The sequence below is a fragment of the Myotis yumanensis genome, unplaced genomic scaffold (genome assembly GCF_028538775.1).
Source record: "Myotis yumanensis isolate MYYU_CA2020_CCGP unplaced genomic scaffold, mMyoYum1.0.hap1 SCAF_9, whole genome shotgun sequence".
In the NCBI taxonomy this organism is placed as follows: domain Eukaryota; kingdom Metazoa; phylum Chordata; class Mammalia; order Chiroptera; family Vespertilionidae; genus Myotis; species Myotis yumanensis.
The window spans coordinates 29,573,146-29,587,662 of NW_027223760.1; the positions used below are offsets into that span (position 1 = coordinate 29,573,146).

The following is a 14,517-nucleotide window of genomic DNA, read 5'->3' on the forward strand; positions in this document are numbered from 1 at the left end:
TACTTTCAATGTATGAACCTACAGAGAAGGCTTATGTTGCAATTGACAGAGTGCCCAGGGCTACAGGGGCATAATGCACAGCACAGTCAAGTCTGAGAAAGGGATCAGAAAGGTGTTCTTGAGCCTTAAAGGATAAACAAGGATTTGCCACAGTAAAGAGGAGCAGGGCACTGTTCCAGCTCTCTCCCCTCTGCCTAACTAAGTATGTCCATCTTCTGTTTCAGCTACTTCCATGACACCATTTCCTTATCACTCCCAAGTCACTGCTTGCCTCTAAAACCTGCAGCACTGTAGTCTGATCCACTCAATTTAGAACTCACATGTAATTAATGTTGTCTGAATTATTCTTCCCATTGCCCCTTTTATGTCATTAACAGACAAGATGTCCTTAGGAAATTCACTTAAGCTTCCTTGAGCTCTTTTGTAATTAGTGAAATAGGAAGCAACATCAGATCATCTCTGAAGTCCCTGCCATTAATTATTTATACAGAGCGGGCTCCATCTTTACTGGACTCAAAGGCAGGGATCACCGGTGAGCATCTGTATGCCCTAGAAACAAAGCTGATCATGATTGCCCGAGTGCATTTTACACAATGACTGCCATCATGAGACATAGTGGGCATGTGGTGCTCAGGTGGCCAAAATCATGGAGTCAACCACATTAGCTTCGTTTTGTGCCCCAACCTTGTCCCTGAGAAAGTGGTTGTCTTCTAATGCTAGGGGCCCTAGGTGCTGCTCTTTTACCCCAGTGGTTCTCAACCTTCCTAATGCCGAGACCCTTTAATACAAGTTCCTCATGTTGTGGTGACCCCCAATTTCATTGTTACAAATTGAACATAATTAAAGCATAGTGATTAATCACAAAAACAATATGTAATTATATATGTGTTTTCCGATGGTCTTAGGCGACCCCTGTGAAAGGGTCGTTGGACCCCCAAAGGAGTCGTGACCCACAGGTTGAGAACCGCTGCGGTGTTGGGAATTGTGTTTTTAAGAAAGCATTGCAGCTTCCAAGTTAAGCTCATCAACAATGACTCACCTGGTTGCCTCCACTCTTGGGGTTCACAAACACCAGCAAGGGTTTCATGAGAGGAGAAGAGATAGGTTTTATCACAAAAGGACGACCTTTGTTTTCCTGCTGAAGGAAGAAAACAGCACAACTGAGATGCACATCCATGACTTGACAGGCAGCCCCAACGCAATTGGAGAAACCGCCAGCACCACCCCAACCCTTGCAAAAAAAACAAACAAAAAAAACCCAAAAAACAAAAAACCCACAAGGTACAACTTGTTTCATAGGGTTACTCTTAATAGGACACTCTCTGTAAAGCTTAGAAGAAAGTTTCTCAAGGTATAATTTGCTGAGAATTGAGCCATGCTTTTGGTTTTATTCTGTATACCCTAAACATTCTGGAAGTGTTAACTCTTTATCATCTTTGGGGTAACACTTCCATGGACAAGTGCAGATGCTCTGTGAAGTGGCAGAGGTTATATTTTTTAAAATACTAAGAATTCCACATGTTAGAGTACAGTGAAGGAGAAAAGAGTGGTGGGAGATCTATCAAAACAACAAGCTTGGGCAGGCTATGGAAAAGAGGATGGATTTCATTGGACCATGATCCTGAAACACTTACTTCAGTTCCCCTTTTACTGGCTTTTCTTTTAAAGCTTGTTCTCTTCTTCTTACGATTGGAAGCCTTCAGCGAGTTCTGTGAGGAGAGAAGGGAAGACCTGAGCCCGGGGCAGACAGCCCCCGAGCTTTCCCATGCAGAACCATGTAGAAGGTGACGGCAGCACATGCTGTTGGATTGCATGCTTCTCATGCTTTGACACTTCCAAGCCACTGTGCATGGGTAAGCCACAGACAGAAATCAGTCGAGTGCTTCAGAGTGAGCAACTGACTCCCCACCACACGGAGAGGCAGGGAGTTAGAACCCTGGAGGCTCTCATGGACTCACATAACAACACATGTTATACCTGCCAACCCTCCCAGTAAAAATGGAAGAATCCCAAATTCTCTGAGGGGCTCCAGTCTCCCGCCCAACCAGGTCCGTCTCCCGCCCAACCAAGTTCAAGTTCAACTCCTGGTATGGAGATCACCTATGTGGAAATGTAAAAAAGGAGGCCATTTTTCATGTTTTTCTTTTTCCTCTGTTTACTTTGTTCTGGGTAATGACTCTTTTAAGTAATGGTCATAACTTACTCATCTGTAATGGAACTTTATGATCCAACTATCCTATCAGCATTGATGACTAGGTTTTAAAATGCAGAGATAAGACTCACCCTTAAGTTAGTAAAGTAGCAGTCATTATTCTTTCTTTCTTTAAAGACCCATTAGTTTAAAAAAGTCTTCCCTCTCCTGGAGCCTTGATTTTTTTTCTTCTCACAAAAGTGCCTCCAACTTGTTGAAATATAGTGCCCCCAAATTTACTTTCCCTGTCTTTCTCTTTCTAGGAGTTTTATAGACCACAACTTTGTGATTACTTCAACTTTGTGATTACTCTTAATATTTGATACATATGCTTTGAAAAGAACTTCTCTTAGGAGGCCAGTCACAGTTTATTTGTTGAAGACCAGAAAAATGAGATTTAATTAGTGGAGTCAATAATTAATTAGATTGCCATCTTCACAAAGCAAGACATTACTACCACATTGCAGATGTTTAACAGAGTGCTGAAAGCCTGAAATACAGAATTCTTAACTTAAAATTTTATATAGTATATACACATGCATTGCTTGAGCAATTAAGAGTTTTCAAACAGCTTGAAGAAAATTAGATATCTATTCTATCATTTAGAGTATTTTTTCCCAAATAAAATTAGTCTAGAGTACATATATTAACATATCCAAATCAGCAAGATGGAAACTATTTAGCTTTTATTTTTCTTTCACTTGGACCTCGAGAAAAATAAGTTGATTTATGCCTTTCTCACCAACGGTAAAGGAAATTTTCTTGAAGCACCATTGTCTCAAAGTTTGTTCCCCCATCAGAATAAGAGTTTTCAGGTTCTCTGGTTCTCAGCAGAAAAGAGAAATCCAGAACCCGGGTTACTTCTCATTATTCACTCTAGACTAGCTACCCCTGCAAAGAGATCTCCAAGTTTCTGAATTCTTCTTTACATGGGTCTATTACCATGTCGCTCTTTGGGGAAACTTTTGCCTTATTAAAATATTTGCTATATTTTTTACTACTTTCAGTTCAACTAAAAGGAAAGAAAAATAACTTGGAGCCTTTAAACGTTTAATCAACCAAATGACCCAAGATGAATGCTGAATGCTGGAAACTGTTGGTCTGGCCACATCTGTGTCTATTTGATGTCAATTAGTGATGCTGAGTGGTTCTCCGCCATCACTGCACATTGGCCTCACCCGGAGAGCTTTTACGAAATGGCCCCAGGAAATATTCTCATTTAATTTATTTGAGTGAAGCTCAGGCAAAGGTACTTTCTAAAAGCTCCCCAGGCAATTCTAACATGTAGCCAGGTTTGAAGTAGAAAGGGAGGAGTAAAGAGACACATATACTGAGATAAAGCAGAAGATCTGTGGGATAAGGACCATGAGCTGTGGAATCCGACAGACCGGGTGTTAATTCTGGATGTCACGAGATCGGTGCTACTGGATCTGAGACTTTGGCCAAGTCGTTCAAAGTTTCGAAGTAACAGTTTCTTAATTTCAAAATGAAGGTGATCATACCTACCTCAAGCAGAGTTGTGAAGTTTAAATCAGAAAAAGTATGTGAAGCAGTTAGCCTGGTATCCATCCCATGATAAGGACTTCCAAAAATGTTAGTTGCCTCCGTTCACAGCTGTATATCCCAGCACCTAGTGCAAATGCCTGGCACATAGTACGCACTCAAATCATTGTTGAAATAATGAGTCAGTGTTATTCAAATGCACAACACTTGCTGAGTCTCTCCTGATTTTAGAAAGGATCCTTTGGAATTGAATGCCTGTCTGCTAACTTGTTTGTTGTTTCATTTCCTTTATTGCCGAGAGCAATGCAGGACGCACACCCAGTGCTTGCAGGAACACACTATGGTTCTTGGTTCTTGACAGGATTCAATAATTAAATTCTGAGAGAAAGGTCTAATGGATCAGGCTAAGGTTGTTTCCTAAGCTTGCCTGATCATAGAAATCAGAGCTCCTCAGGTGATTCTGACAATCAAACACGTTTGGGAAACAGAGTTAGAAAAACACATCAAAATAAGGCTTGATGTCTGAAAACAGAGCAGGCAGGGAACTCAATTCTAATAGGGAACACACACACAAAACAGCCTTTTTTAACACACGTAGCAAATACAAGTGCTTCTGAGCCTCACCGAGCCAAATGCACCTGAGGCCTTCTTCGTCTCACAGGACAAGGGGCAAAGACCAAGCAGTAGTTGACTTACAGTACCTGGATGCCTCTATGAGAGATCTGTGTAAGCTTACAGCCCTACGGATAGTCAAATAGCAAAAGATAAGCAGTATGGAATTTCACAGCACACCTCAAAATTCCCCGGGCTTCCTCTGGCTCCTGTGTAAATATGTGTCTCTGTCTCAATGTAGGACTTCTTTTAGAAGGCAGCATATAGGGAACTGATGGATATGAAGACAGATTTGGGTTGTGTTTTGGCCATGAAAAACCATCTAATCTGGCTAATCCATAACATTGCTTATCCTGCTGGGTCAGCATTGTTGTGAGAGTTAAATAAGAATGTTTGTGAAGAATGTCAAAATTATACCAAGAAGTTATTGGGTAGAATTGTTAGTGATATATTCAAGAAACCTTTAAATACTTGTCCTGCGTTCTAAAACAAAGCATCCCTGTCATCGGGGGCAGCTAACTCTGTGATACAAAGATGAACTTGGCAAGTTCAACACTATTAAAACAGAGAACCATTGTGCTCTCACTTGGATATTTGCATTCTTCTGATTCCAACAGATTCGCCCCACTACATTCGGTGCCCACTCTTTTGTTAAAGTCCTAGTAAAACATAAAGGCCTTTTGTTTTTATACCAGGTATCAGGAAGTCTTACCTTGCTGCAGTAATAATCCTATCAACAAAATCTTTATCATAGTCTGACTCCTTCCTGGACTGCTAAGAAATGCCGATGGGTGAATCACTCAACTGTGAAATATACTTAACTACCTTTTGCTATCCTTCAGGGATTGGTCCAGGTTATGGGATCGCAAAGAATCAGTTATAATAACCATCTAAAGAGAAGATATTCCACTTCTTCATCCCAAATAAAGTCTTTCCCCATGATATACTAGACAAAGCTCTGATGGATAATTGGAGGGAGAATCATGGACTTTGTCTCTTTAACAGTGTTCTCACTCTGTCCTGCTCCAGCTGCACCCCTGGGACAGAGCTAGTCCTGAGAATAGGCAGGCAGAAGAACAGAGAAAACACATTCCAAAGTTAAGGATAGGGTCTCAGCAGCTTCTCAGGTGTATTTGACTAAATCACTGCGAGTATTACCTAACCTTTAGAACTGACCAAAGGAAATGCCTTGAGAAATTTTGATGGATATTGTTGGTCATTGCTATTAAATGTGTTGAGTCTACAGCATTCTAAGGTTATCCAATTATAAGGAATAAGAAAGGATTCACATGAAGAAGGCCCATACTAGGATAGAAAAGAAGTTGATTGTGGCATTTTTATAAGTAGAGCATTGGAAACAATATAAATATTGATCAGTAGGGAGTTGGCTAACTAAACTAATATATTAAACATGCATTCAATCTATATGTACTAACATGGGCTTTTTCCAAAAATTTGGTTGTTGTTTTTCCATTGGGAAAGGTAAGTTTTAAAAGCATTATGTGTAAAATAATGTCATTTATTAAAAGCACACACCTCTGGTCTTCCACAAAAAAAAACACATGTAACACAGGTCTTTCCTTCAGCTCCAAGCATTTATACTAGGATTTGAACATCTTTAACTTGTTTATCCAGTCAAAATATTATCCTCTACCATTTTTAGTACAGAGAAGAAACACAGACATCTGTAACATTAAATATAACTTTGGCTGTACATACACCAACAGATTCAAGCTTGATTCTTAAAATGTGATTTTCTTTTAATTCCTTAAAGTCATCTACCTTCTATCATATTTTAACTCCTAGGTCCTCCAAATAATTTGGTAATGAAACTCAGCACATCATCCAAGCAGCGCTCATTCCCCTTACCATCAAGGTTTCACCCAACTCCCAGCCGCACAGCTGGTCATGGAGTAATCATCCCCTTGGAGCCAGGGATCTCTCAACAGAGGAGGACAGTATGTGGTTTAATCCCACCTCTTTACAACCTACTTTCCCTGGCCATTATATATTTAAGTAGATTTCCTTGGCTCCTCTCTGGAGTTATTTGTTTAGACACAAATGTCACAAATAAAACTAACTTTATATGATGATCCATCTTACTGTTGTTGTCAGTATGTTTTATCAACTTGCATTGTTCTTCCTCATCCCTCTTCCCAATAACAAGCCCTGCATCCTTCAAGACCAAGCACAATGACTTTTTCTTTCTTTCTTTTTTTACATAACCTACGCTGATCTCCACAACTGAAATTTCTTAACCCTGCTTCATGTTTCCACCTTGATTCTACATCTTTAGTAGCAATTAGCATTCCCTGCCTTAAAGGTATAGGCCTCACACTGCCATGGCTGTTGATTTAGACAACCTGTCTTGTCCCTTCCTCTCACCATCTTATGAGTGTCTCTCCTGAATAATGAACACTGATCAAGAAGGCAAACATTCACAGATATCAGAAGTCCACTTTAAAAAAAAAAATTACATGTGGCAAAATTCCTCTTCCAGAATCCACATTCTGCCCAATTATTTAGATTGTTGGGTCTATTTTCAGATTAATATCTGATTCATCTTTGGACCTATATTCATCACTGCATATAGCAGCATCTTTGAATGTGGTTAATGAAGTAAATGTTTCTTTAACACAATTAAGATTATCTTCTCCTTTAACATATTTTAAGCAGTATCATAGAATGTAGACATCTATATATATATATATATATATATATATTATACAGATATATGTGTGTGTGTGTGTTAAAAAACAGACAGCTGTCAGGGGGGAGTGGAAAAGGAGGGACTTGATTAAAGAAGGTGAAGGGATTAACCAAAGCACATATAGTCATAACCCATGAACAAAGACAGCAGTGTGGTGATGGCTAGAGGGAAGGGAGAGACAGGGACTGGGTGGAGATGGGCAAAAGGGGCGGGGGGACTGTAGACATCTGTAATAGTGTCAACAACAAAAATAAAGTTAAAAAATAAATTCTAAAAATTGGAAAAATATTTGATCTGTTGTTCATCTACCTTCCAAATTCTCTCCATCATTTCCCAATGTCTCCAATAAATTTTCTAATCTTACTATTTCCATACCATTGTTAACCGGTTGCAATCCATGCCCCACACTCTACAAGCTATGGTTTTGATGGCATCAATGATCTTGTCCCAAACACAAGGACTTTTCTCAATCCTTATTGTTGTTGTTTTTAAACATCCGTGACTGCCCTGTATTTCTTCCCATTTCAAATAGTGAAATTCTGTGTTATCATAGTTCTCTCCTTATTTTGTAGAACTTTCTGTCTCCTTCCACTATCTAGATGTAAATGCTTACTCAGTCTTCTTGGGTCCTTGTATTCAGTAAGTGAATAGAACTTGACTGTCTCCCCTGGGGCAAGCATCATGCTAATGAACATGCAATCCCACTGCAGTGGAAAATACACCAGCTACAGCAGGAGTTTAAGGTGCCCTTGGGAGGACAGTAGATGGCAGGCTGTAGCCCCTACTCTGTCTCTTTCTGCCCTCTCCATTAGACATCTCATGTTCTTTCCATCCCCTTTCATTGCAATACATGGGTCAGGGATCAATAACTTCTGTCCTGACCCCTGTGTGACTGTCCAACGTTTTCATCTGTTGATGCACAGCTTTGCTTGATACCCTGTACTCCTACAAGTCAACAAGAAGGAAAACAAGAGCTAACATCTATTGAGTGTTTACAATGAGCCAGGTGCTAGTCTATGCACTTTATCTTTTTTGTTTTTTAGCTCATTAGTCCTCATGAAAACCCTATGCATTAGGTACTAGTATCAATTTGCAGAAGAGAAGTTGAAACAGAAGGATTTAAGTTGTCTGCGATTATAGAGGTTATTAAGTGGCAGAGCAAGGTTATGAATCTAGGGTCAGTGGTTCCCAACCTTCCTAATGTCGCGACCCTTTAATACAGTTCCTCATGTTGTGGTGATCCCCAACCATAAAATTATTTTCGTTGCTATTTAATAACTGTAATTTTGCTACTGTTATGAATCGTAATGTAAATAGCTGATATGCAGGATGTATTTTCAGGGGTCGCGACCCACAGGTTGAGAACCACTGATGGGCCATCTGACTCATAAACTAGAGCTCTTTACCATTACTTTTTTACTGCCCAAGCTCATCATCCATTAGCTATTACATAGAATTTAGTTAATTGATTAAAGTACTAAATTTAGTCAATTAACTAAAGAAGAGAGACTACCCCAATTTTTAAAAATATCAGATTCAGGAAGGGTTGCTATAGAGTAAAACAGTGAATGGCATGGCACATCACAAAGAACTTGATTTCCAGAATCAGAATTCCTGGGATCAAATGCCACTTCAAAGTATTTACTATCTATGGACGCAGGAAATTTGACTTCTCTGTTTCTCACTTCCTCAGCTATCAAGTAGGAATAACAAGATACTGGCCTCATAGGGTACTGTGACGATAGAATGAGATGGTGAATGTAAAGTAAGTGTTTCTGAACATATAAATGTTAGCTCTCCTAATTCTTATTATAATATCCTGAATCCTAGAAGACAATAAAAAGGTATGTAATAAAAAAAATTGGATTATTGCATCCAGATAGTGAACTGTAAATAACATCTCCCATTAAAAGTAACCAGAGCTCCTTAGAGAAATGGCTGATCACAGGTATGAACAGGAAACGCACAAGATAATCCTGGCACATGATGTGACTCCTGAAACCAAGGAAGCTAGCAAAAACTTCATGGCTCATAAAATATGGAGATGGGAGTCACCTGGAAGAGGTCCTAATTGGTCAAATATGGAACAATATGAATATAAGAATAATAATGATGCCAGTGAATTAAAACACATCATATGCCATATATATCACACAATGATATAGGTTCATAATTCAAAATTATACTCTGCAAGACAACCACCACAACCATCACCACTCTTGGCCACATAATAAAAGTTGCTAACATGGTAACTTATCATTTCTTCTGAAAATTTACAAATAAAGGCAAATAATCAAGCATTTGTAATGTACTTGCTGGTAATAAGGGAACATTCTCTTTATACAAAAATCATAGCCAAAAAAATGAAGAGTAAAAATTGGGAAGTCACCCTTTGGCAACCCTAATGAAATGATAACATAGTTAATAATACTTATTAGATAAAACAATAGGTGAAAGGCTGAGGGACAACTTTATGACAGATGAATTAGGATGACAGTTCCTGAACTTACTGGTCAACCTTCACATCACTAAAAGTTAGCAACATGACAGAAATACATATCATCACCCCTGAATTAAACCTGAATCTAATTAAGTTTAAGTATTATTTTACAAGAAATAGGGGCCTTCTGTGAAATCATTTTTAAACAATATAAGGATACAATCAACAAAAATAGAAATCTGAGCAATTCCACAGATACAGTGATACAATTTATTCAATAAATGGCATGAAAAATAAAAGAGGGGATTGTTATAGATTAAAAGAGACTTACAATATGTCACCAAAAAAAGCACCTGTGACCTCTGGACCTTAATTTGAAAAAGATAACTGTGAAAAAAAATTTTTGAGCCCTGGCCTGTGTTCTCAGTGGTTAGAGTGTAACATAAACCCACCCACCCCACCTCTGCACCAAAGGGCTGCAGGTCCAATTCCTGGTCAAGGGCATGAACCTGGGTTGCGGGTTTGCTCCCAGCCTTCAGCCAGGGTGCATGCAAGAGGCAACCAATCAATATGTGTCTCACATCGATGATGTTTCTCTCTATCTCTCTCTTTCTCTATCTATCTCTATCTCTCCCCTACCTTCAACTTTCTTTGAAAAGCAATGAAAAAAATGTTTTCATGTGAGAATTAACAAACAAACAAACTATATATATATATATATATATATATATATATATATATATAAAATAGACAATCAGAAACTATTTTAAGGAATTATTAATTTTGGTGGGTGACAAAATGTGGTTGTCTTTCTAAAATGTTATATTTTAGAGAAGCAAAATGAAGTGTTTACAGATTAAATGATATCCTAAGACTTGCTTTAAGATACCCCAGAAAAGAAAAAAGAGGAGAAACTTCCATTTGCAGGAAGACAGAGTAGATGGGGTGGGACCAGGAGAGAAATGGTTGTGGTTATGAAAAGGTAGCATGAGGGATACTTGTGGCAGCTGTTCTGTATCTTGACTAAGTCGATGGTAACATCTAGTTGTGATGTACTGTACTGTGATTCTAAAAGAAATCACAATGGGGGGGGCGGGGATTTGTAAAGGGTACACAGAATCTCTCTGTATTATTTCTTACGACTGCTTGTGAATCTCAAAATAGAAAAAAATGATTAAGGAAAAGAAATTATGGTGTGGTACAGGAATATATGAAACAATAATGGTAGAAAAGTTCATGCTACAGAAGAGTCTATATATATAAAAGGCTAAGTGTCTGTCTAACTGGTAGCTATGAGGCGTACTGACCACCAGGGGGCAGACTCTCAATGCAGGAACTGCCATGACACGCACTGGCCATTTAAAAATAATAAAAGGCTAATATGCAAATTGACTGACTGCTGGAACGACCGGTTGCTGACGCACACTGACCACCAGGGAGCAGATGCTCAACACAGGAGCTGTCCCCTGGTGGTTAGTGTGCTCCCACAGGGGGAGCACCACTCAGCCAAAAGCGCAGTGGCGGGAGCTTCTCTTGCCTCCACAGCAGCTGGGACAGCACTAAGGATGTCTGACTGCCGGGTTAGGCCCGCTCTAGGCCGGGTTGAGGGATCCCCTCCTGAGTGCATGAATTTCGTGCACTGGGCCTCTAGTTCATTATAATCTTCTCTCTTTCTCTCTTCACTTGCTTGAAATTTTCCATAACAAAAATATTTTTAAAGTTTAGTAAAGGAAACTTACAATTTCCCTGCAAAGTGGTATTATCTTCTGATTTTCCTAACTGGTCTATCTCCAGTCTTCCAAAATCCGATACCACCAGGTTATCCTACACACTCTTGCTAATTGTTTCCTTCTAAAATATAATTTTTCCTCTATTACTCTGTTGCTTAAAAGGATACAGTTCACATGTATAAAAAATGCCCTGCCAGCTAGGCCTTAGCAAACACATACTCCTATCCTACATTCACCCTGCATAAATCTTCCACTATAGTCAAGCTAGTCTCATAATCCCATGAATATAATTTTGGGCCCCATACCCTTGCTCATGCCTATCTCCTGCCTATTATTTCCTCTCTGCTCGACTGATCTAGATCCCACCTATCTTTAAGAGGTAGATTAAAAGCCACCGTCTCTATGAAGTTCTCCGTGACCTTTTCTTAAGATAACTACATGGTTATTCAGAGCAAAGATCATGTATTGCATCACAATGCCCAGTAGCCTTCCTGATACCATTGAGGTTTTTGATGTTTATTTAACTGAATATTTAATATAAAGCTCTTGGAGAGATTTAGTAAATATTAGGGGAAAAACAAAAGTAAAAATATAAAAGAGATCTTAAAACAATACAAAATTGGAAATCAGTACACTTGAATTTCAGACAGTACAAAGTTGTGTATAACACCTTGGGCAACTCATTTAACGTCTGTTAGCCTTTGGATCTAAAATGTAAAATGAAAGGACTAGAGGCCCCATATTTTAATGTGTAGAAACCGTATTTGTCTCTGGAAAAGATTTACCAAGGGCTTCTTCCATGGATTATGACTTGGAAAGATTATTACCAAATGTTACTCATCGGCAGAGACTAAACTTCATGTAAAGCACACAAAGCAAAACAGTGTCCCTGATCCAACAGTTTTTAAATAGAAAACTGAGTCAATGGGAATAAATTGCATGATGATTTTAGAGCCCACATGAAAAAGGATGGCCACATCATTTAGAGATATTATACTCAGTAAGACTTCCTAAGGTTCCTGCACCCTAGGGAGGTATAACCTTCTCCCTGTGGCATTGAAAATCATCCCAGAACTTGGACCTACTGTCTAAAATGTATAGTACAAAGGTAGGAAATTTCCTATCAAAGATTCTGACCTTAGGAAAAACCACCAAGGTTTCCCAGAATTGAAGCAGAGACCCTCTTGGAAGAAAGTACAAGGAGGACTGAATGCAATGTGAGATTACGCACTAAGAGGCTAAGTTCTACTTTGCCTTAAGTGAGGAGTGTTGCTCTCTAAGCAGACCCTGTGTGTTTAGGAAGGTCACGCCCCCACAGTCTGCTGTTCAGGTAGGAAGTGGTGGTGATCTCACCCAAACAAGGAAGCCTGCACAGTTTGCCCTCACATTCACTCCCTGGGGATGCCCAGGATGGAAGAGAAGAGAGGTGTACAAGATTCAGCTACAGCCACCACTAGTACTTAAGCAACTCAGGAGAGAACCCAAAGAGAATATCATTTCATGATATTACACGGACGGGAAGGAAACACTCCTGCTGTGGAGTCCAATTTCTTTAGAAGAGGAGGCTGGATCCATGAGAGAGCCCAACACAGTCAGGTGATGGGCTAATGGGATGAACTGGGGAAGCTGAGCATGGGACCGAGGGGGTGAATGAGCAGAGATCGTAGAAACCCAAAGACTAGTCAGAGGGAGAAAAGCAAGAAGCCACAGTTACTGTTTCTCTGCACTGGCCCAGCAGCACCAGGGTCCCTGCAGTTACCTGAGGTTTCTTCACCTTAATGATCCAGGTGGGCGGGACAATAACAGCAGCATGAGCTCCCAGGGAGCAGGGTTCCTCAATTTGATGCAGCATAAAGCAGGTCACCTTATTGTGAAACTAAAGAGAAAACAGGCCAATAAATTATTCTGTGCAAAAGGCAAGGCTGCAATGAGAAGTAAGTACATGGGTACATGCTCATGCATGCACATGCAAACACACACACACAAACATCACATGCTTCTCATCAACCAGCCCCAGGCGCTCAGAGACCATATTTAGAATTCATTTCCCTTTATAAATGATAACAAAAAAAAATCAATCTTATAGGACAGGTCAGCTAAAACTTTATAACCTTGTTTTTGTTTTTAGTGCCTCACTTTTATTTTCTAAATTTGTATTGAACTTATTGGAGTGACACTGATTAATAAAATAATATAAGTTTCAGGTGCACAATACTGTAATATATCATCTGTATATTGTATTGTGTGTTCACCACCCAAAGTCAAGTCTCCTCCCATCATTATTTAGCTCCCCTACCCTCTCTTACTCAGGTAATCACCATACAATTGTCTGTGTCTATGAGTTTTGTTTAATAGGATATTTACCTAAAGATGTTAGTCTTGGAGGTGTGGATGAAAAAAATGGCCACATACTAAATCTGACCAGCTCAGGGGAAGCCAGCTCTACAAAGTCAGAGACTGAAGGTAACCACACAGGATGGTCTGAACATAAAAATTCCTAACTAAAAGCAAGTCATGGTGAGTAGTCACGTCCTAGGCCTCAGCTTCCTTGACAAAGGTCAGTTTTTACCTAAGTGAGCCTGTCTATTGTCCTTTCGCCTCTCAGATAACAAACCTTTGAAATGTCAGAGTAATCTCTTTTTCCAGACCCCTCAGGGCACACCCACCACAACAGAGGCCACAGAAATCCTCACTGTATCTTGTTTCCTACATACCATCTCTATGTGCAATAAATGTTAATTATTAACTATCCTGTACCCACCAATATAAAAGAAGTGTGTGTTTCTCTACTTTGCCTTTTTGTACAATTTCAGAGATTTCCCAGCTTTGCTTTCCCCTGCCCCCTTAACCTACCACCCATTTCATGTACCCCTCCTGTCTCTTCCTTTGATTCTAATGTATAAAATAAGCTGTAAAACTGCTATTCTCTGGAGCATTTTCTCTATCTGTTGAGATTTTGTGTCTCAGCAATTGTCATCAGTTTGGCTCAAAGAAAACTCATATAAGAGTTCTCTACAGCCCTGACCAGTTTGGCTCAGTGGATAGAGCGTCAGCCTGCGGACTGAGAGGTCCCAGGTTCAATTCCGGTCAAGGGCATGTACCTGGGTTGTGGGCACATCCCAGTGGGAGGTGTGCAGGAGGCAGCTGATCGATGTTTCTCTCTCATAGATGTTTCTAACTCTCTATCCCTCTCCCTTCTTCTCTGTAAAATATCAATAAAATATATTAAAAAAAGAAAAGTTCTCTACAGGTTCGAATGTTTCTTATATTAACTGAGGGTTCTATTAATCCTAACTTGGCCGTAACTTTGTTTCATTGGTGAAAGACTTGG

General features: G+C 39.6%; 1 protein-coding gene across 4 annotated transcripts in view; it reads right to left on the reverse strand.

The window, feature by feature from the left end:
• DGKI (diacylglycerol kinase iota) overlaps positions 1–14,517 on the reverse strand; it is a 410,881-nt gene that overhangs the window by 190,841 nt on the left and 205,523 nt on the right. Inside the window, exons 7-10 of one of the 4 annotated variants that reach the window (XM_070423977.1) lie at positions 12,946–13,062; positions 1,978–2,100; positions 1,635–1,709; positions 1,040–1,138 (exon numbers count right to left, since the gene is read on the reverse strand). In XM_070423977.1, the coding sequence (XP_070280078.1) occupies positions 1,040–1,138; positions 1,635–1,709; positions 1,978–2,100; positions 12,946–13,038 (390 nt within the window). In that variant the 5' untranslated portion in view covers positions 13,039–13,062. The remainder of the gene's footprint in view (positions 1–1,039; positions 1,139–1,634; positions 1,710–1,977; positions 2,101–12,945; positions 13,063–14,517) is intronic. The other 3 variants (XM_070423976.1, XM_070423975.1, XM_070423979.1) reach the window with 3 other exon arrangements.